This window comes from Pan troglodytes, chromosome 5, assembly GCF_028858775.2.
Source record: "Pan troglodytes isolate AG18354 chromosome 5, NHGRI_mPanTro3-v2.0_pri, whole genome shotgun sequence".
In the NCBI taxonomy this organism is placed as follows: Eukaryota; Metazoa; Chordata; class Mammalia; order Primates; family Hominidae; genus Pan; species Pan troglodytes.
This window is the reverse complement of record NC_072403.2, coordinates 130,710,634-130,734,072: the sequence shown is the minus strand read 5'-3', so window position 1 is coordinate 130,734,072 and position 23,439 is coordinate 130,710,634. Positions and strand designations below refer to the sequence as shown.

Genomic DNA, 23,439 nt, shown 5'->3' with positions numbered 1-23,439 from the left:
CCAAGACTAAACCAGGAAGAAGTCGAATACCTGAATAGACCAATAACAAGTTTTGAAATTGAGGCAGTAATTAATAGCCTACCAACCCAAAAAAGCCCAGTGCCAGGTGGATTCACAGCCAGATTCTACCAGAGGTACAAAGAGGAGCTGGTACTATTCCTTCTGAAACTATTACAAACCATAGAAAAAGAGGGGCTCCCCCCAACTCATTTTATGAGGCCAGCATCATTCTGCTATCAAAACCTGGCAGAGACAACAAGAAAAGAAAATTTCAGGCCAGTATCTCTGATGAACATCGATGAGAAAATCCTCCATAAAATACTGGCAAACTGAATCCAGAAGCACATCAAAAAGCCTGTCCACCACGATCAAGTTGGCTTCATCCCTGGGATGCAAGGCTGGTTCAACATATGCAAATCAATAAACGTAATCCATCACTTAAACAGAACCAATGACAAAAACCATGTGATTATCCCAATAGATGCAGAAAAGGCCTTCAATAAAATTCAATACCCTTTCATGCTAAAAACTCTCAATAAACTAGGTATTGATGGAACATATCTCAAAATAATAAGAGCTATTTATGGCAAACCCACAGCCAATATCATACCGAATGGGCAAAAGCTGGAAGCATTCCCCTTGAAAACTGGCACAAGACAAGGATGCCCTCTCTCACCACTCCTAGTCAACATAGTATTGGAAGTTCTGGCCAGGACAGTCAGGCTAGAGAAGAAATAATGGGTACAAATAGGAAGAGAGGAAGTCAAATTGTTTCTGTCTGCAGATGACATGATTGTATATTTGGAAAACCCCATTGTCTCACCCAAAATCTCCTTAAGCTGATAAGCAACTTTAGCAAAGTCTCAGGATACAAAATCAATATGAAAAATTCACAAGCATTCCTATACACCAGTAATAGACAAGCAGAGAGCCAAATCATGAGTGAACTCCCATTCACAATTGCTACAAAGAGAATAAAATACCTAGGAATACAACTTACAAGGGATGTGAAACATCTCTTCAAGGAGAACTACAAACCACTGCTCAAGGAAATAAGAGAGGACAGAAACAAATGGAAAAACATTCCATGTTCATGGATAGGAAGAATCAATATTGTGAAAATGGCCATACTGCTCAAAGTAATTTATAGATTCAATTCTATCCCCATCAAGCTACCATTGACTTTCTTCACAGAATTAGAAAAAACTACTTTAAATTTCATATGGAACCAAAAAAGAGCCCATATAGACAAGACAATCCTAAGCAAAAAGAACAAAGCTGGAGGCATCACACTACCTGACTTCAAACTAGACTACAAGGCTACAGTAACCAAAACAGCATGATACTGGTACCAAAAACAGATATATAGACCAATGGAACAGAACAGAGACCTCAGAAATAATCCCACACATCTACAACCATCTGATCTTTGACAAACCTGACAAAAACAAGCAATGGGGAAATTATTCCTCATGTAATAAATGGTGTTGGGAAAACTGGCTAGCCATATGCAGAAAACTGATACTGGACCCCTTCCTTACACCTTATACAAAAATTAAGATGGATTAAAGGCTTAAACGTAAGACCTAAAACCATAAAAACCCTAGAAGAAAACCTAGGTGATAGCATTCAGGACATAGGGATGGGCAAAGACTTCATGACTAAAACACCAAAAGCAATGGCAACAGAAGCCAGAATTGACAAATGGGATTTGATTAAACTAAAGAGCTTCTGCACAGCAAAAGAAACTATCATCAGAGTGAACAGGCAACCTACAGAATGTGAGAAAATTTTTGCAATCTATCCATCTGCCAAAGGTCTAATATCCAGAATCTACAAAGAACTTAAACAAATTTATAAGAAAAAAAAAACCACATCAAAAAGTGGGTGAAGGATATGAACAGGCACTTCTTAAATGAAGACATTTATATGGCCAACAAACGTGAAAAAAAGCTCATCATCAGTAGTCATTAGAGAAGTGCAAATCAAAACCACAATTAGGTACTATGTCACACCAGTTAGAATGGTGATCATTAAAAAGTCAGGAAACAGATGCTGGAGAGGATGTGGAGAAATAGGAACTATTTTACACTGTTGGTGGGTGTGTAAATTAGTTCAACCATTGTGGAAGACAGTGTGGCAATTTCCTCAAGGATCTAGAACCAGACATACCATTTGACCCAGTAATCCCATTATTGGGTATACACCCAAAGGATTATGAATCATTCTACTATAAAGACACATGCACACGTATGTTTATTGCAGCAGTGTTCACAATAGCAAAGACTTGGAAGTAACCCAAATGCCCATCAATGATAGACTGGATAAAGAAAATGTGGCACATATATACCACAGAATACTATGCAGCCATAAAGGATGAATTCATGTCCTTTGCAGGGACATGAGTGAAGCTGGAAACCGTCATTCTCAGCAAACTAACACAGGAACAGAAAACCAAACACTGCATGTTCTCACTTATAAGTGGGAGTTGAACAATGAGGAAACATGGACACGGGGAGGGGAACATCACACACTGGGTGGGGGGCTAGGGGAGGGATAACATTAGGAGAAATACCTAATGTAGATGATGGGTTGATGGGTGCAGCACACCACCGTGGCACATGTATACCTATGTAACAAACCTGCACATTCTGCACATATATCCCAGAACTTAAGGTATAATAATAATTTTTAAAAAGTATAAGTCACATTGTACAAGCAATCACCAGGACTCTTTCCGTCTTGTAAACTGAAACTCTATACCTGTTAAAAAAAACTCCCATTTCCTCCTCCTCCCAGCCCCTAGCAACCACCATTCTACTTTCCGTTTCTATGGATTTGACTACTCTAGGTATTTCACACGTAAGTGGAATCATACAGTATTGATCTTTCGTAACTGGCTTATTTCACTTAGCATGATATAGTTAAGGTTCTTCCATGTTGTAGTATGTGTTTGCATTTTCTTTCTTTTTAAAACTGAACAATTTTCCATTGTGTGTATAGACCGCGTTTTCCTTATCCATTCCTTTATCTACGTACGCCTGGATTTTCTCCGCCTCTCAGCTGTTGTGTGTGTAGTGCTGCTAAGAACATGGGTGTGGGCTTCATTACTTAACAGTGGCTACCTTACCACCATCTAAAGCAGATTTCATGTTCAATCTAAGTGACTTTATACAACTGAGAAAATTTACTGGGCCTTTGTTCGAGCTTTTTTCAATTTTGCTTCTTACTGTCTGGGGTCTAGAAGCAATTTTTTTTCCCTAACACTTCAAAACCTCAAATTTCTGAGATGTCTTCATTGCTTTCCATTTCTCTTTGAAGATTGGTCAGTTTTTTCCTGTGCTCACCACGTGCCTGCAATGCTTTGCCAAAGGAAGTTTTTCTTGTTCGTGTCAGTCTGATGTGGATTGAGGGTGGTATGCTCTGCTCCGACAATGATTCCGGGCCCAAGCTCCTTCTCTCATGTGGCTCTCTGACTCCAGGGCTTTATCCTCTTCTGTACTCCACTAGTAAAGAGAGAGAAAAAGATTGCACAGGAAGGCTTTTAGGGGCCAGACCTAAAAGTGGTTTATGATGTTCTATCTTTACTTCATTGTCCAGACTTGGTATCATAGCCCTACTTAACTGTAATGGGAATAGGAAATACAATCTTGCTCTATTCCCAGGATGAAAAGAAAACAAGGTTTGGTGAACATATAGCACCTGGTGCCACAGGCTGGAGATAAATTTGGAAGTACCAGCATATAGGTGGTGATCAAAGCCATAAGTAAAGATGAGGATCATCCCGTAAAGGGAGTAATGGGAGACCTTCACAAAAACAAGGGCACTTTCTTAAGGGTCTTTACTGGTAAAAATAACTTTACAATGTTAGGTTACACAAGTTATTAGTAGAACAGTTACTACTATGTTTGTAGGACATTTAAATGTGTGGATTAAATAAATGTAAAAGTAGTTTTTTCAGAAACTGGAATGTCTTCTTGAAGTTTAATACAAAAGAAATATGTATCAGCATCCTTTTATGACAAAGCCTGTAAATGTAAAATAATGCTGAATTTCAGAAATACTGAACTAAGTAAAGATTTATTTTTATTTGTTGTTTAAATTATGTACATTTATTAAGCATTTACTATGTACCAGGCAGTGTGAGGATTATAACAATAAATCACAATCTCTCAAGGAAGACCACATTTAGTAGGACAAAAATAGGCTGGGCATGGTGGCTCACACTTGTAATCCCAGCCCTTTGGGAGGCCAAGGTGGGAGGATTCTTGGGGCCAGGAGTTCAAGACCAGCCTGGGCAACATAGCAAGATTCCATCTCCACAAAAAATTTTCTGAAAATCAGCTGGGCATGGTGATGTACACCTGTAATGCTAGCTACTTGATAGGCAGAGACAGAAGGATCACTTGAGCCCAGGAGTTTGAGGTTGTAGTGAGCTGTAATTGCTCCACTGCACTACAGCCTGGGGAACAGAGTGAGACCATGTCTTTTAAAAAAAAAATATATATATATAAAGTAAGGTAAATAAATTGATGCCCAAAATCCCAGGCAGAATCGGCAGTCTGGAAGTAAAAGCGCATTGATTTTGGAGCCCAGGAGATCTAGGTTTGAATCTCAGCTCTGCTCCTCTCAGTGTAACCTTGGGGAAGTTAATATTCCTGAACTTCTAGTTTCCTTATTTCCAAGTTTGTGATAATAGCACCTACCCTTCAGGTTGCTGTGATTAGGGATGATCTTTGTAAACCTAATGCAGTGCTTGCTTGATATTAAAAATGTAGTTATTTTTATTAATATTGTTGAAGAAGGTAGAGTTCATATGGGATAGAAAAATGAGTTACCTTACAGTCTGTGAATTCATTCATTTAGTATTTAGTGAGCCACTACTACGCACAGTGTACTTAGGATTAGATTGTATGTATGTATTTGTGTTTGTTTTCTAAAGCCCCATTTAGTTTTTTAAAAAATGTTTGTATCACAGGTCTGTACCCACCAGGTTTACATACGGTCTTCCCCACTTTCAAGTGCCCAGAGACCACCCTGTCTGTCCTGGCACTGTCTTCATCCTCCCTCTTTGCTACAGGGATCTGCCTGACTTATCTCTCATAATCTCCTCTTCCTCTGCCCCCTCCCATATTTTCCTTGCTCCTATTTCTGCTGACTTCACCTCAGACAGCCTTTTTTCTTTGCCTACAAATTTTTGTTAGTTCTCCCCACCCCCAACTTTTTTTTTTTTTTTTTTGAGATGGTCTCTTGCTTTGTGAGTGCAGTGGCACAAGCTCAGCTCACTGCAGCCTCCACCTCCCAGGCTCAAGTGATTCTCCCAACTCAGCCTCCCAAGCAGCTGGAACCACAGGTGTGTACCACCGTGCTGGCTATTTTTTGTATTTTTAGTAGGGATGGGGTTTCACCATGTTGACTAGGCTGGTCTCAAACTCCTGAGCTCTGGCGATCCACCAGCATGATTCTTAAGCTTAAGCTTTTCTAATGGAAAAATTAATTCCCCCAGTTACCTTAGGCATAATTTACCACCTTCTTTCTGTGTTCATTTTTCTTCTCATACATTGGAAAACTTTCCAATTATATCCCCTATAGATCTCCAGGTGTCCCCACCAAAGTTTCTCCCTGCTGATACTAATACTGATACTGACACCAGCACTCCTTGCACACTTACGATCTGGCAGGCACTCTGCTCCACCTCTTCTTTCCCCAGCAGTTCTGTTGTAAACTAATTGGCGGCAGAGATCAGATATATACCTTTTTGGATTCTCAGTACAGCTTTTTGCACAAAGGAAATGGTCTATAAATATTGGTTGGTCAGAGAGAGGATGAATGAACAATTCATTTGACCTAGCATTAAAAATAATTTTATAAAAATTATGTCATATGCAATTGTATTTTGTTTCATTGCCAGTGTTGTGGACATTTTTAAATAAGAAATACAAATAGTCTGTCTTCAGTGTGGGTTAAATGTGCTTTTGTGGGTTACTTAGTAACCGCTTGTTACATTGTTCTATGGCAAATTATATTCCAAGTTCTAAACAACTGTCTTTACAAAAGCCATTTTGACACATAAATTATAAGATGTGGACTGTCCAGAATTTTTCCTTGTCACTAATTTTTTAAAAGGGAATTTAGTTTTTGGTAAAAATGCCTTGTTTATCTTTCTCTTATTTATTTAATGAGTGTCTTCTTGTGCCACTTGCCACAAATAAAGATTCTCAAACATTTTCAGCCTCAGGGAATGAAGTAGCTGCTAGCTAGAAATAGATCAGGGATTAACAAATGTAATACATGTTGCTGATGTCATAGGGCTGTGACTTGGGAGGCAGACATCCCACTATAACTAAAAATGGGCATCAAGTGCACAGCATACAAATTTACAGATTCAAATTTTTACATTTGTTATTGCCAATGAATATGTCACATTATTTTGAGAACTAGCCCATCATTAATTAGTTTAAAAACAGTAAGTTATGTCACATCCATCCCTATCCTGCCACTCTCCATTTAGGACTACCTTGTCCCTCTACTGGACCATTGTACTAGAGCCCTACCCTGCATCCTGTCCACAGTCCTTTCCTGTCCAACCCACTCACCAACCCAGTCCTCATCAGACTTCCCTTCACAATGGCTCCTCAAAAACTCAATGCCAAATCAATCATATTTTCTGATTTCCTTTCCCTCCCTCTTTCTCTCTTTTTTGTTTCTTTGGTGTTTAGAAAAAAAATCAAAACAAAATGAGTGAATACACAGAAAGTTTTTGCCTCAACCACTCACTATTCTCCAGAGTCATCCTCACTCTCTACCCTCACCCCCTCTGCAAATGCCTGTCTTTCTCCACCTAAAAATGTCCAGAGGTCTTGAAAGGTTCAGTTCAAAAGCTGCTTCACAGTGTTTGCTTCTGTGTTCATCCTTTCTATCCACATAGATGAATACACATCATCCCTATTTCCCCTGGAAACTTTATTGTTTTAGAACTTAACCATATTCTGCCTTGTGTTACATTATAGCTAGTAGATTGCAAGCCCCTTAAGAAGAGTTTGGTTTAATTGTGGATACTTCTTAGCACTTAGCAGAGGGGTCTCCTCATAGCAGGGGCATAAAAAGTGTTTATTGAACGGTTACTTCTCTTTAAGATAGAATAGTTTCAGTATACTTTGTTGGAAGTTGATGTTTGTGATATCTCCTTCTGTCATTCTACATTTTCTTTCATAGGAGTTCATAGATTTTCAAGGTGCAAGAGCAGCCTCATTTTATTAACAGCTGTAATCTTGCATTTTATCTGAACCTCACAATCAGTGAATTGTACTGTCTCTCCTGGCAGCCTCGTGTGCAAGCTGAACACAAGGACCACCATCCTGGCAGCAACGAACCCCAAAGGCCAGTACGACCCCCAGGAGTCGGTGTCTGTGAACATTGCCCTCGGCAGCCCACTCTTAAGTCGATTTGACCTGATCCTGGTTTTGCTTGATACCAAGAATGAAGACTGGGATCGTATCATTTCCTCCTTTATCTTGGAAAATAAAGGTATGTGAAGACAAACAAAGCATTCAAAATAACAAAGAGAGATTAGCTGTAACTAAAAGAAATTCCCTTTCAAGAAAATTAAATAAATACCCAAGATAGGCTATATAGTACCAGGCAATAGAGAAAAGCTTAGACAGAAAGCAGTGAGAGGAGCCACTTACGGGGCCTCAGAATACTGAGTTGAAGGAAAAGGGCCTTTCTCTACCTGCCACTAATGAGACTAAAGTTGTTATAAATATATGCCTTATGATGAAAGGGGACAACCTTATGATACAGAATTAACGCTCACCTCTTGCACGTAAAACCAGAGTGAATTGTGAAACAAATCTCTAAATGTAGGCTTCTCTTTAAATCAGATTTACTCAGGCCGGGCATGGTGGCTCACGCCTGTAATCCCAGCACTTTGGGAGGCTGAGACAGGTGGATCACCTGAGGTCAGGAGTTCAAGACCAGCCTAGCCAACATGATGAAACCCCGTCGCTATTAAAATACAAAAATCAGCTGGGCATGGTGATGCACACCTGTAATCCCAGCTGCTGCAGAGGCTGAGGCAGGAGAATTGCTTGATCCCAGGAGGTGGAGGTTGCAGTGAACAGAGATCGTGCCACTGCGCTCCAGCCTGGGTGACAGAGCAAGACTCCATCTCAAAAAAAAAAAAAAATAGATGTACTTGAATATTATTGATTACTGGGCAGACCAGAATTATTCTGAATAATTTTTAATAAAGGCAGGAAGCTTACCTTTATTAAGCTTAGATCATAAGACTGCTGATTGTATGCTATGCAGACAACAAGTCTAGATTTCAATAACCACAAAACATGAAGGTTATCTTTTAACAAATGAGTACCAGAACTTTATAAAAATCCTTAAAATGAGATGTTTGCCTGTCCTAAGAACTTACTGACCCAACACCTGATACATACAGGTTACCCAAGCAAATCAGAGAAGCTCTGGAGCATGGAAAAGATGAAAACCTATTTCTGCCTCATAAGGAATCTGCAGCCCACACTGTCTGATGTGGGCAATCAAGTTCTTCTCCGGTACTACCAGATGCAAAGGCAGAGTGATTCCCGGAACGCTGCCCGGACCACCATTCGGCTGTTGGAAAGCTTGATACGATTAGCAGAAGGTCTATTTCATTCAGCGAATGATGCTTGTATTGAATGCTGCGTGTGTGCAAGGCATGGGGCTTGGCACCATGGATTCAAAGTTGAATGAGAATAACTCCCACTCTAAGGTGCTCATAGTCACTTAAAAATAAAGGCTCTGAGCCAGAAGATCTCTGCTCCTCTGAGGACAGATGATGAGTATTGACTGGAATGTGGTGTCATTAAGAAAGAGGAATCTTTGTGCCATCTCGGGACCTCCTAGAACTTAATATACCATTCACTTAGAAAGCCTTACTTCTGATATTTTGTTTCTCAATGGTAGCTCTGTTAGCATTTTGAGTGGGACAGTTTCTTGTTTGGAGTTGTTTCCCATATAGCATCACCAGTTCTTGCTCATTAATTGCCAGTTGCAGTCCATCCCTGTCATTATAACAACCAACTTGACAATGCCATGCCCTGCCCCATTACATATATACATATAGCTAACATGTATCTTAATTCTTTTCTTCTAACATTGGCTTTTACATTTTAGCTTTTGTTTAAATCTAAAAAAAGAATTCACATGAACTGAATAATAAAATAAAATAATACAAGCTTAATAAAAAATACTGTAAAACAAATGGACTTTCTTTTTTCAAGGATTTATAGCTAATATTAGGGCAAGAAATACTCAGAATTTAGAATTGCTTGTTTGGTAGCTTTGAAAAGCTCATAGATTATAAAGAGGAGTGCCAGAAATGAAAAATGAGTTTTAATTTTGTGTAGTTTTATAAAAGACTAGAAAGTGAGGACTAAAGTTGCTGAATATTAAATGTATGTTTATATAGCCCGTTTCTTTGCTAGAGCCCAGAGTACTTTTTCATATAAATATACAAGATTGTGTGGGCTACACAGAAGGATTAGGCTCATTATAGAAACAACCTTAAAGCTAGTTGAATGTTGACTTTTGTGCTTGTTCTAGTAAAATTATGTTGTTATTAATAACTCATTCATAAAATACAAATGCTGAGGAGGGGGAGGTTAGAGAATTACATTTCTCACCTCAAATATTCCTAAAAAACAAATGTGTTTTGTTTTCTTAGCTCATGCTCGCCTGATGTTTCGTGATACTGTAACTCTGGAAGACGCTATTACGGTGGTGTCAGTCATGGAGTCCTCAATGCAGGTAAGGATATTTTGTGTACCTAATCTTTATCCTAATTACAAACTTTCTTTTTTTAAAAAAAGGACACTTTATTAACATATCAAAAGTTATTAAAATGCTCATATTCTAGACTTAGTAATTCCTGGAAATATATCCAAAGGTAACCGATTAAATGAAGAGGAAACAGTGTCCTGGAGATATTTGCTGCATGGGTGGCGTTGCTTTTGCCCATTGATGTAAAGTAGTGCGCTTCGATCGTTTTTTTCCTCAACACACCCGAGAGATGTTCATAGCCCACCAGTGACAGTATAGCTTCCTAGAGCAATGATTGCCACCAAGAACTGGAGGAGTGAACTATAGAAAATTGAAAAAGCCTCCCAAGTGATTTTCATACCCAGCATAGGGGTGTAAAGGGCGGTCTTAGCCCCCGGGGATTGCTGGTCCCTAGAGTGTACTTACCGCTATGCAGGCTGGCCTGGTGACTCTCCTGATATTTTCTCACCCCTTCAGGGAGGTGCACTGCTAGGAGGTGTGAATGCCCTCCACACTTCCTTTCCTGAAAACCCTGGAGAGCAGTACCAGAGACAGTGTGAACTTATTCTGGAAAAGCTAGAGCTGCAGAGCCTCTTGAGTGAAGAGCTTAGAAGACTTGAAAGGTGAGGAATGAAAACCCAGAAAGGCATACAATGGGAAATCCTTGTTTGGCATTTAGTGAAACAAAGCAAGTGTGCATTAAGTGGAAAAATCTATCTATCAGGTGTTGGGTCAGTAAGTTCTTAGGACAGGCAGATACTATCTATAGGGGACTGTTTCAGTTTTCTACTGCTGTATAATCAACTGTTCCAAAACTCAGTGACTGTGAACACCACCCCCACCAGCATTTTAGTGTTCACTTTTCTGGGTATCAGACATTCAGGCAGGCTCGGTGGGGATAGCTTGTCTTTGCTCCACATTGTGTTGGCTGAGATAACAACTCAGCAATGACAGAAGCAACATTTCAAAACTTACCTTTCTAATGACTCATTAAAATGCAAATAATAGACAAGGAGGACACATGGGAAGAAACGTGTCACATGCCTTAGTGTGAATGTGGACTCTACCAAAAAAATTTTGCCCAAACTTTAATGTTCGCATACTCCTGAAATATGTGGACTTCTAAAAACCTAGGTTTTGCGTGTGAGCCTGAGAAATAGGAGTGAGGAATGGCAAGTTTATCCATTTTTGGTGTCTTCATGATCAGTGTGAATGGCTTAATAATTGACCTGCAGCTCTTACTGGTGTTGGTCTCAAAGCCGGGGTCTGGTGAATGAAGTACATGAGAAAGTGGAACAGCTGCAAAGAATTTGGGGACCACATTGAGACTGTTGACTACGTTAAAAAAAAATCCTTGAGAATTCTTCCTTCTCACAGCAGCCTTCTCTTTCTAATTTTTGAAACTTCAGCACAGCCTTCCTGGGGAAGTGTGGGGATGGGCATTATCCTGCTAATAGCCAGGTGCCAGACTGCAGTAAACTTGCACTTTGTATAAAATTCGCCCCTCTTTCTTTTGGTCTCCTGGCTCATTTTATGATCCAGAACATGGTGCCAAGATCAAAGTTATTCCTTTGGGTTGTTTATGATTTGATGTAGCTGATTCTTTTCAAGCCACTCCTGGGCTTGGCTTTGCTTTTGGAGAGGCTGCTCATTTTGACTGATCCAAGCTACCAGAAACTGACATATGCTGGATTCAGGAAAGGAGAAAAAGTGAAGCCCAGAATCATTGTTATGAATTAGAAAGATGGCAATTAGACTTCCCAAATTTAAAATGACCCTCCTGGAGGGAAAGAAAGGAAAAACGAAAGAGTATTTGACAATCTAAAAGACAGGATTCTACCTTAAAATGTTTTTTTCTACTGGTATTTATTTATAATGTAGAGGCATGTTCTGGTGTTGATCCTCCTGAAAGCAACAAAACCAGGTACTATGCAAATGAAAGTGAATTACCTCCAAGACACAATCTAACTAATCATCTCAAGCTAATCTTATCAAGTGAGAAAAAACCCAACCAGCATATGAGTTTTTACTGTTTTGGAAAGAGTTCTCTGTTCCTTAAGGAGATAATTATAATGAAACCATTTATAGTTTTATCATGCTTTACTTCCAGAAAATGCTTTATACTGGTGACAGTCTGACTCGGCCATTCTACATGCCTCAAAACAGAGTGCAGGCGGGGCACGGTGGCTCACACCTGTAATCCCAGCACTTCATGAGGCCAAGGTGGGCAGATCGCTTGAGGTCAGGAGTTCAAGACCAGCCTGGCCAACATGGTGAAACCCTGTCTCTACTAAAAATACAAAAATTAGCTGGGTGTGTTGGCGGGCGCCTGTAATTCCAGCTACTCGGGAGGCTGAGGCAGGAGAATTGCTTGAACCCAAGAGGTGGAGGTTGCAGTGAGCCAAGATTGAGTGAAACTCCATCTGAAAAAAAAAAAAAAAAAAAAAGACTAAAATAATAGGGCTTAGTCTACCCTAACTTATTCTCATCTTTTAGGAGATTTTTGCAGAACTTTAACAATTATCAGTATCCCTGACCTCAATTTGATGCTGAAAAGTATGCTAGGTAGTAGTAATTTTGAAAGCTATTTGCTTTTTTGTTTGGTTGTAACTCAAATTAGTAAAAATGAACATGGGTTTGCCCCGGGGGGCAGAGGTTGCAGTGAGCCGTGATCGTGCCACTGCACTCCAGCCTGGGCGATAGAGAGAGACTCTGTCTCAAAAAAAAAAAAAAAAAAAAAAAAGTGGGTTTGCTTATTGATATTTTCAAACCTACTGTGAATGACTGTAACCCAATATGTTTACAATAATTTTGGGGGCTTTTTTTCTGATTATAAAGGTAATGCATGTTTTTATTTTGTATTTTTAAAAGTAGCAGTGATGAATTAATTAGAAAACAAAAAAATCACATGTAATCTTATTTCCCAGAGATATATACCATTAACATTTTAATGTATTTAAATATATTTAAATATAAGGTATTTCCTTATATTTTCTATGATTATACATGAATTTTAGAATAACTTATTCATCTGCTTTCTGGTATAATATCTTTTCAAAGTGAGCATGTAGAAGAGGGATCATATTGTACTTTATAAGAAAAAGGCATTTCTAGGTTGTCAGGAAAGGCTTTCTAAAGGACCTGCTTCTAGGGAACTACAATCCTTATTAGGAAGTCATCCTCCCTCATGACCAAAGGGAAATTTGAAATGAAAATATGAGATCTGGCAAGATGGCCAAATAGGAACAGCTGTGGTCTGCAGCTCCCAGCAAGACCAATGCAGAAGGCAGGTGATTTCTGCATTTCCAGCTGAGGTACCCAGTTCATCGCATTGGGACTACTGGTTAGGCAGTGGGTGCAGCCCACAGAGGGCGAGCAGAAGCAGGGTGGGGCGTCACCTCACCCTGGACTTACAAGGACCCGGGGGACTTCCCTCCCCCAGCCAAGGAAAGCGGTGAGGGACTGTGCTACCCGGCCTGGATACTACGCTTTTCCCATGGTTTTTGCAATCCACGGATCAGAAGATTCCCTCATGAGCCTACACCACCAGGGCCCTGGGTTTCAAGCACAAAACTGGGTGGCAATTTGGGCAGACACTGAGCTAGCTTCAGGAGTTTTTTTCATACCCCAGTGGCACCTGGAACCCCAGCGAGACAAAACCATTCACTCCCCTGGAAAGGGGGCTGATGGCAGGGAGCCGAATGGTCTCAGTGGGTCCCACTCCCATGGAGTCCAGCAAGCCAAGAACCACTGGCTTGAAATTCTTGCTGCCAGCACAGCATTCTGAAGTCGACTTGGGATGATCGAGCTTGTAGGGGGAGGAGTATCTCCCGTTACTGAGGATTGAGTAGGCGGTTTTCCTCTGACAGTGCTAAGGAGGCCAGGAGGTTTGGACTGGGTGGAATCCACCACAGTGTGGCAAAGTGGCTGTGGCCAGATAGCTTCTCTAGATTCCTCTTCACTGGGCAGGGCATCTCTGAAAGAAAGGAGCCCCAGTCAGGGGCTTGCAGATAAAACTCCCTGGGACAGAGCACCTGGGGGAAGGGGAAGCTGTGGGTGTTGCTTCAGCAGACTAAAACTTTCCTGCCTGCCAGCTCTGAAGAGAGCAGCTGATCCTAACTAGGAGGATTCTAGCAGCACACTCTGCTAAGGGACAGACTGCTTCCTCAGGTTGGTCCCTGACCCCTGTGCCTCCTGACTGAGAGAGACCGCCCAGCAGAGTTCAGCAGACACCTCATATAGGAGAGCTCTGCTGGCATCAGGCTGGTGCCCCTCTGGGACAAAGCTTCCAGAGGAAGGCGCAGGCAGCAATCTTTGCTGTTCTGCACCCTCCACTGGTGATACCCCAGGCAAACAGGGTCTGGAGTGGACCTCTAGCAAACTGCAGCAGACTTGTGGAAGAGGGGCCTATTAGAAGAAAAACTAGCAAACAGAAAGCAAAAACAACAACATCAACAAAAAGGGCCCCCACACAAAAACCCCATCCTAAGGTCATCAGCTCAAAGATCAAAGGTAGATAAATGCACAAAGATGAGGAAAAACCAGCGCAAAAATGCTGAAAATTCCAAAAACCAGAATGCCTCTTCAAATGATTGCAACTCCCCTCCAGCAAGGGCACAAAACTGGACAGAGAATGAGATTGACGAATTGACAGAAGTAGGCTTCAGAAGGTGGGTAATAACAAACTCCTCCAAGCTAAAGGAGCATGTTCTAACCCAATGCAAGGATGCTAAGAACCTTGATAAAAGATTACAGGAACTGCTAACTGGAATAACCAGTTTAGAAAGAAGCGTAAATGACCTGATGGAGCTGAAAAACACAGCACGAGAACTTCATGAAGCATACACAAGTATCAGTACTCAAATCGATCAAGCAGGAGAAAGGATATCAGAGATTGAAGATCAACTTACTGAAATAAGGCATGAAGACAAGATTAGGAAAAGAAAAAAGAATGAAAAGGAATGAATTAAACCTCCAAGAAATATGGGACTGTGTGAAAAGACCATACCTAAGATTGATTGGTATACCTGAAAATGATGGGGAGAATGGAACCAAGTTGGAAAACACACTTGGATATTTTCCAGGAGAACTTCCCCAACTTAGCAACACAAGCCAACATTCAAATTCAGGAAATACAGAGAACACCACTAAGATACTCTTCAAGAAGGGCAACTCCAAGACATATACTCATCTGATTCACCAAGGTTGAAATGAAGGAAAAAATGTTAAGGGCAGCCAGAGAGAAAGGTCAGGTTACCTACAAAGGGAAGCCCATCAGACTAACCACAGATCTCTCTGCAGAAACCCTACAAGCCAGAAGAGAGTGGGGGCCAATATTCAAAATTCTTAAAAAGAATTTTCAACCCAGAATTTCACATCCAGCCAAACTAAGCTTCATAAGTGAAGGAGAAATAAAATCCTTTACAGACATGCAAATGCTGAAGTATTTTGTAACCAGCAGGCCTACCTTATAAGAGCTCCTGAAGGAAGCACTAAATATGGAAAGGAAAAACCGGTACCAGCCACTACAAAAACATACCAAATTGTAAAGACCATTGATGCTATGAAGAAACTGCATCAACTAATGTGCAAATTGACCAGATAGCATCATGATAACAGGATCAACTTCATACATAACAATATTAACCTTAAATGTAAATGGGCTAAATGCTCCAATTAAAAGACACAGACTGGCAAATTGGATAAAGAGTCAAGACCCATCAGTGTGCTGTATTCAGGAGACCCATCTTACATGCAAAGACACACATAGGCTCAAAATAAAAGGATGGAGAAATATTTACCAAGCAAATGGAAAGCAAAAAAAAAAGCAGGGGTTGCAATCCTAGTCTCTGATAAAACAGACTTTAAAGCAACAAAGATCAAAAAAGACAAAGAAGGGTACTACATAATGGTAAAGGGATCAATGCAACAAGAAGAGCTAACTATCCTAAATATATATGCACCCAATACAGGAGCACCCAGATTCATAAAAGAAGTTCTTAGAGACCTTCAAAGAAACTTAGACTCCCACACAATAATAGTGGGAGACTTTAACTCCCCACTGTCAGTATTAGATGGATCCATGAGGCAGAAAATTTACAAGGATATTCAGGACTTGAACTCAGCTGTAGACAAAGTGGACCTAATAGACATCTACAGAACTCTCTACCCCAAATGAACAGAATATACATTCTTCTCAGCACCACATAGCACTTATTCTAAAATTGACCACATAATTGGAAGTAAAACACCCCTCAGGAAATGCAAAAGAATGGAAATCATCACAAACAGTCTCTCAGACCACAGTGCAATCAAATTAGAACTCAGGATTAAGAAACTCACTCAAAACTGCACAACTACATGGAAACTGAACAGCCTGCTCCCAAATGACTACTGGGTAAATAACGAAATTAAGGCAGAAATAAATAAGTTCTTTGAAACCAGTGAAAACAAAGACAAAACATACCAGAATCTCTGGGACACAGCTAAAGCAGTGTTCAGAGGGAAATTTATAGCACTAAACGCCCTCAGGAGAAAGAGGGAAAGAACTAAAATCGACACCCTAACATCGCAATTAAAAGAACTAGAGAAGCAAGAGCAAACAAATTCAAAAGCTAGCAGAAGACAAGAAATAACTAAGATCAGAGCAGAACTGAAGGAGATAGAGACACGAAAAACCCTTCAAAAAATCAGTGAATCCAGGAGCTGGTTTTTTGAAAAGATTAACAAAATAGACCGCTAGCCATACTAATGAAGCAGAAAAGAGAGAAGAATCAAATAGACACAATAAAAAATGATAAAGGGGATATCACAACTGATCCCACAGAAATACATACTACCATTAGAGAATACTATAAACAACTCTATGCAGATAAATTAGAAAATCTAGAAGAAATGGATAAATTTCTGGACACATACACCCTCCCAAGACTAAACCAGGAAGAAGTCGAATACCTGAATAGACCAATAACAAGTTCTGAAAGTGAGGCAGTAATTAATAGCCTACCAACCAAAAAAAGTCCAGGACCAGACAGATTCACAGCCAAATTCTACCAGAGGTACAAAGAGGAGCTGGTATCATTCCTTCTGAAACTATTTCAAACAGTAGAAAAAGAGGGACTCCCCACTAAGTCATTTTATGAGACCAGCATCATCCTGATTCCAAAACCTGGCAGAGAGACAATAAAAAAAGAAAATTTCGGGCCAGTATCCCTGATGAACATTGATGTGAAAATCCTCAATAAAATACTGGCAAACTGAATACAGCAGCACATCAAAAAGCTTATCCACCATGTTCAAGTCAGCTTCATCTCTGGGATGCAAGGCTGGTTCAACATACACAAATCAACAAACGTAATCCATCACATAAACAGAACCAGTGACAAAAACCACATGATTATCTCAATAGATGCAGAAAACGCCTTCAATAAAATTCAACACCCCTTTGTGCTAAAAACTCTCAATAAGCTAGGTGTTGATGGAAAGTATCTCAAAATAATAAGAGCTATTTATGACAAACCCACAGCCAATATCATACTGAATGGGCAAAAGCTGGAAGCATTCCCCTTGAAAACTGGCACAAGACAAGGATGCCCTCTCTCACCACTCCTAGTCAACATAGTATTGGAAGTTCTGGCCAGAGCAATCAGGGAAGAGAAAGAAATAAAGGATATTCATATAGGAAGAGAGTAAGCTAAATTGTCTCTGTTTGCAGATGACATGATTGTATATTTAGAAAACCCCATCGTCTCACCCCAAAACTCCTTAAGCTGATAAACAACTTCAGCAAAGTTTCAAGATGCAAAATCAATGTGCACCAATCACAAGCATTTCTATACACCAATAATAGACAGAGAGCTGAATCATCAGTGAACTTCCATTCACAATTGCTACAAAGAAAATAAAATACCTAGGAATACAACTTACATGGGACGTGAAGGACCTCTGCAAGGAGAACTACAAACCACTGCTCAAGGAAATAAGAAAGGATATAAACAAATGGAAAAACATTCCATGCTCATGGATAGGGTGAATCAATATTGTGAAAATAGCTATACTGCTTAAAGTAATTTATAGATTCAATGCTATTCCCATCAAGCTACCGTTGACTTTCTGCACAGAACTAGGAAAAACTACTTTAAATTTCATATGGAACCAAAATAGAGCCCGTATAGCCATGATAATCCTAAGCAAAAAGAACAAAGCTGGAGGCATCACGCTACCTGACTTCAAACTATACTGCAGGCTACAGTAACCAAAACAGCATGGTACTGGTACCAAAACAGATATATAGACCAATGAAACAGAACAGAGGCCTCAGAAATAACACCACACATCTACAACCATCTGATCTTCCACAAACCTCACAAAAATAAGCAAGGGGGAAAGGATTCCCTACTTAATAAATGATGCTGGGAAAACTGGTTAGCCATATGCAGAAAACAGAAACTGGACCCGCTCCTTACACCTTATACAAAAATTAACTCAAGTTGGATTAAAGACTTGAATTTTAAACCTAAAACCATAAAAACCCTAGAAGAAAACCTAGGCAGTACCATTCAGGACATAGGCATGGGCAAAGACTTCATGACTAAAATACCAAAAGCAATTGCAACAAAAGCTAAAATTGACAAATGGGATCTAATTAAACTAAAGAGCTTCGGCTCAGCCAAATAAACTATCATCAGAGTGAACAGGCAACTTACAGAATGTGAGAAAATTTTTACAATCTATCCATCTGACAAAGGGCTAATATCCAGAATCTACAAGGAACTTAAACAAATATACAAGAAAAAAAGCCATCAAAACTGGGTGAAGGATATGAACAGACACTTCCCAGAAGAAGACATTCATGCAGCCAACAAACATGAAAAAAAGCTCATCATCACTGGTCATTAAAGAAATGCAAATCAAAACCACAATGAGATACCCTCTTACACCAGTTAGAATGGTGATCATTAGAAAGTCAGAAAACAACAGATGGTGGCTAGGCTGTGGAGAAATAGGAATGCTTCTACATTGTTGGTGGGAGTGTAAATTAGTTCAGCCATTGTGGAAGACAGTGTGGCGATTCCTCAAGGATCTAGAACCAGAAATACCGTTTGAACCAGCAATCCCATTACTGGGTATACACCCAAAGGATTATAAATCATTCTACTATAAAGACACATGCACACATATGTTTATTGCAGCTCTATTTACAATAGCAAAGACTTGGAACCAACCCAAGTGCCCATCAATGATACACTGGATAAAGAAAATGTGGCACATATACACCATGGAGTACTATGCAGACATAAAAAAGGATGAGTTCATATCCTTTGCAGGGACATGGATGAAGCTGGAAACCATCATTCTCAGCAAACTAACACAGGAACAGAAAACCAAACACCACATGTTCTCACTCATAAGTGGGAGTTGAACAATGAGAACACATGGACACAGGGAGGAGAATGTCACACACTGGAGCCTTTTGGGGGATGGGGTGCAAGGGGAGGGAGTGCATTAGGACAAATACCTAATGCATGTGGGGCTTAAAACCTAAATGATGGGTTGATAGGTGCAGCAAACCACCATGGCACATGTATACCTATGTAACAAACCTGCATGTTCTGCAAATGTATCCCAGAACTTAAAGTAAAAAAAAAAAAGGAAGTTGTCCTTCTGGCAATATTTCAGTTTCTAATATGCCCAAGATATTTAAAATGATTTAAAATCATTTAAAATGGTTATCACTGAACAGATCTTTCATTTGTAGAAAGTAAATAGATTTTAATTCTGTATCAAATTGATAAAAGAGTAGCTGCCCAGTAAATATGTTTAAACATGCCTGGGCTTTGCAGGAAAGATTGTCACAGTTGCCTGGGGAGGTCTGCCATGAATGGGAGTACAGGAGGCGGCAGTGTGAGCACCAGTACAGAAGTATCACAGACTCTTGACTCCTGAGGAAGGTGACTGCTCAGATGCACTCAGTACCTCAACTGGGTAAAGAGATGTGAGACATCATAATCCCCAGTCTTTCACTTTGGTTCCTTGATCTGCAAACTGACTACTAAGCAAGTTAGCCAACAACCTACTTGGTCGGCAATCAGCTACTGTGTGGGTAGCAACAGGTCTGTCTTGTATTTGAACATTTAACATGAGAGATAAAGCTGAGGATTTTACACTGATCTTCAAAGAATCTTAAATGAATGAATTGGACTTTTGGAGAGATCTAAAAATGTAGACAAATCTCCGATTTCATTTTCTTTATTTTACTACAATTTTAGGTTAAATTAGTGTTTATCTGAGTATGTAAATTGTATATTGATTTTAAAAAGGATTATTTCATTCTGCTGCTCTAGGAGGTTGTATTTGATATTAACTTGGAATTATGTGGGACTTAAATCTTTAAGATGGTATCTTAGAGACTAAAGAAATGAATAGGTTAGCACAAATTCTCTTCCCTTCAAGACATGTTTTATTTATTTGTCTCTGCTACAGGTTACAGAATCAGAGTGTGCACCAATCCCAACCACAGGTATTGGAGGTAGAGACTACCCCAGGATCCTTGAGAAATGGTCCAGGGGAAGAATCAAACTTCAGAACTTCATCACAGCAGGAAATCAACTATAGCACACATATCTCCTCTCCTGGAGGCAGCCCCGAGGGAAGCCCAGTTCTAGATCCCCCACCGCATCTGGAGCCTAATAGATCAACAAGTAGGAAACATTCAGCTCAGCACAAAAATAACAGAGATGACAGTTTAGATTGGTTTGATTTCATGGCAACTCATCAGAGTGAACCTAAAAACACTGTTGTTGTGTCTCCTCATCCCAAAACATCTGGAGAAAATATGGCTTCGAAGATCTCTAACAGCACATCTCAGGGTAAGGAGAAGAGTGAGCCAGGCCAAAGGAGCAAAGTGGACATTGGGTTGCTTCCATCACCAGGAGAGACAGGTGTTCCATGGAGGCCAGACAATGTGGAGAGTAACAAGAAAAAAAGGCTAGCACTGGATTCTGAAGCAGCAGTCTCTGCTGATAAACCAGACTCAGTACTGACTCATCATGTCCCCAGGAACCTGCAGAAGCTGTGCAAGGAGAGGGCCCAGAAGTTGTGCAGAAATAGCACCAGGGTGCCTGCACAGTGCACAGTCCCTTCCCATCCTCAGTCCCCTCCTGTACATAGCCCAGACAGAATGCTGGACTCACCCAAAAGAAAGAGACCGAAATCCCTTGCGCAAGTGGAAGAGCCTGCAATTGAAAATGTTAAGCCTCCAGGTTCCCCTGTGGCCAAACTGGCAAAATTTACTTTCAAGCAGAAGTCAAAACTGATCCACTCCTTTGAAGATCACAGCCATGTGTCACCTGGCGCAACTAAAATAGCAGATCATAGTCCTAAAATTTCCCAGCGTAGAATAAGAAGAGACGCAGCCTTGCCGGTGAGGCATCCAGAAAAGTTGACATCTGCCCCAGGAAACCAGATCTCCAGTCAGCCACAGGGTGAGACAAAGGAGATGTCGCAGCAGCCACCAGAGAAACACGGACCAAGAGAGAAGGTGATGTGTGCCCCTGAGAAGAGGATTATTCAGCCTGAATTAGAGCTTGGGAACGAGACTGGGTGTGCTCATCTTACTTGTGAGGGAGACAAAAAGGAAGAGGTTTCAGGCAGTAATAAAAGCGGCAAGGTTCATGCCTGCACATTAGCCAGATTGGCAAACTTCTGCTTTACTCCCCCATCGGAATCCAAATCAAAATCCCCTCCTCCTGAAAGGAAGAACCGAGGTGAGAGAGGCCCAAGCTCCCCTCCTACAACCACAGCTCCAATGCGTGTCAGTAAAAGGAAATCTTTTCAGCTCCGTGGGTCCACCGAGAAACTGATTGTTTCCAAAGAATCCCTCTTCACTTTACCAGAACTAGGTGATGAAGCATTTGATTGTGACTGGGATGAAGAGATGAGAAAAAAGTCATAATTGGGAAAAGCTTTCTGGTCAAATCTCACCTTCTCCAACTCCACAGAGGACCTTCAGGATATCAATATGGTATTTATAAATGTATAGAACAATTGGCCATATTGAGGATCACTCTGAATACTGGCTCCCCCTTAAGGCTTTCTAATTTCAGGTTAATCTTCATGACTTAACAAGTTGTATAATCAGTTGAGGTCAGTGTGATACCAGCAGCTGAGCTGAATTAATTATGTTGTGCTTAATTTTACAAATGGAGTACTTGTATTCCTGTTCCTGAAGCTGTTTCTGTTTTTTGTTTTGTTTTGTTTTTAAGGGGGAGAGGTTCTTCCCTAGATTAATTTCTTCTTTCATTCACTCAGGAACAAATGCCAAGAAGGTAGCAGTCATAAATCTAACAAGGCAGATGAACTCTTTTCTACTTTTTTTTTTTTTTTTTTTGTATTTTCACCTGGAATGGGCTAAGTACAGTGAATATAATCACTTGGATGATTTGCCAAAATCAGACTATTTTTCTAGTATTATTTTTGTATTGATTTGTGTGGATCAGGTTAAATGTGACTAATGCTTTTCTTTCTTTGAGAGGTATCCTTACAATTCCATGATGTTCTTAGAGATCTGGCCGCTGGTCAAACAGTACCTTTCTGAAGTACTGACCTTCTGAGTTGTCCTTTCTTTCTTGAGCCAACATTTTGTACTTCAGATTCTTTTTTCTCTTGGGGACCTACCTTCAACCAAGTAAAATACTGTGATTAGAAGAAGAGAGAGTATGAGCCAGTCACAGTGACTCACTCCTGTAGTCCTAGCTACTCGGGGAGGCTGAGGCAGGATGATTGCTTAAGCCCAGGAGTTCGGGGTTACAGTGAGCTGTGGTCACACCACTGTATTCCAGCCTGGGTGACAGAGCGAGATCCTGTCTCTAAAAATAAAATAAAGAAGAGAGAGTATGTGGTAGTCTCAATCAAACATCATGTCTCATCTACCCAGCTGGTTAATATGGAAATGTGATTGCTACTAAGTTGTGATTCACTTGTCTTTAAAACCAAGGAAATTATGTACTGTTTTTGGTAAGAATAGATAACCTCAAGCTTTGTCTTTCTATGTGCTTTTAAAATCACTTATTCCTTTGGATTCTAATAAGGGTTATTAGGATTCAATAATTATGGACTTTCTCTTCTGAAGTGTGAATTTGTAAACTGATTGTTTAATTGTCAGAGGGACTTTTGGACATAGAATACTCAAAACTATATGTATTTTGTTTAATTTTCACTTCATTCAATTCACGCATTGAAAACAAATTTAGAAAATCCAATTTTTCTTAAGCATTTAAACGTTCTAAAATTCACTAATAAAATTTTCTGAAAAAATTTAAACTGTGAGTACAAATTTAGTGTGGCTGAGTCTTGAAATGATTGGCCATAATGAGTACCATTCTCTGAAGTTTGAAACACCTTAAACAGCTGATAAAAGACACGTATAAACAATGATTATAAAATTTATTATTTCTGTACCTGTTTAATAATTTACCAGTATACTATGATTCTTAATATATTCCTAGTCTTTCAGTTTTATTGCTTTCCTGGGTTTCAGTGTTCTTACCAGAACTAAAGGAAAAGGAATGGAAGTGGGTTTTTGACCAGCTGAATCTTGATCTGGGCGTGGTCTGATTATTTAGATGA

At 40.0% G+C, this 23,439-nt stretch overlaps 1 protein-coding gene and 1 long non-coding RNA gene across 6 annotated transcripts in view; one reads left to right on the top strand and one right to left on the bottom strand.

Moving 5' to 3' along the window:
- The window catches only part of MCM9 (minichromosome maintenance 9 homologous recombination repair factor), a 121,510-nt gene extending 98,377 nt beyond the window's left edge, over window positions 1-23,133 (top strand). For 3 of the 5 annotated variants that reach the window (XM_518716.8, XM_009451905.5, XM_063813393.1), the window contains 5 exons: window positions 7,325-7,527; window positions 8,453-8,656; window positions 9,719-9,801; window positions 10,291-10,436; window positions 20,296-23,133. In XM_518716.8, coding sequence (XP_518716.3) covers window positions 7,325-7,527; window positions 8,453-8,656; window positions 9,719-9,801; window positions 10,291-10,436; window positions 20,296-21,766 — 2,107 coding nt within the window. In that variant the 3' untranslated portion in view covers window positions 21,767-23,133. The remainder of the gene's footprint in view (window positions 1-7,324; window positions 7,528-8,452; window positions 8,657-9,718; window positions 9,802-10,290; window positions 10,437-20,295) is intronic. The other 2 variants (XM_063813397.1, XM_063813396.1) reach the window with 1 other exon arrangement.
- Window positions 3,147-5,958, bottom strand: LOC107975268 (uncharacterized). Its single transcript, XR_001718683.3, has 2 exons — window positions 5,672-5,958; window positions 3,147-3,506 (listed from the first exon to the last, which is right to left on the bottom strand). It is a non-coding gene; the product is annotated as an uncharacterized LOC107975268 (long non-coding RNA).
- Window positions 23,134-23,439: the final 306 nt, after the last annotated feature.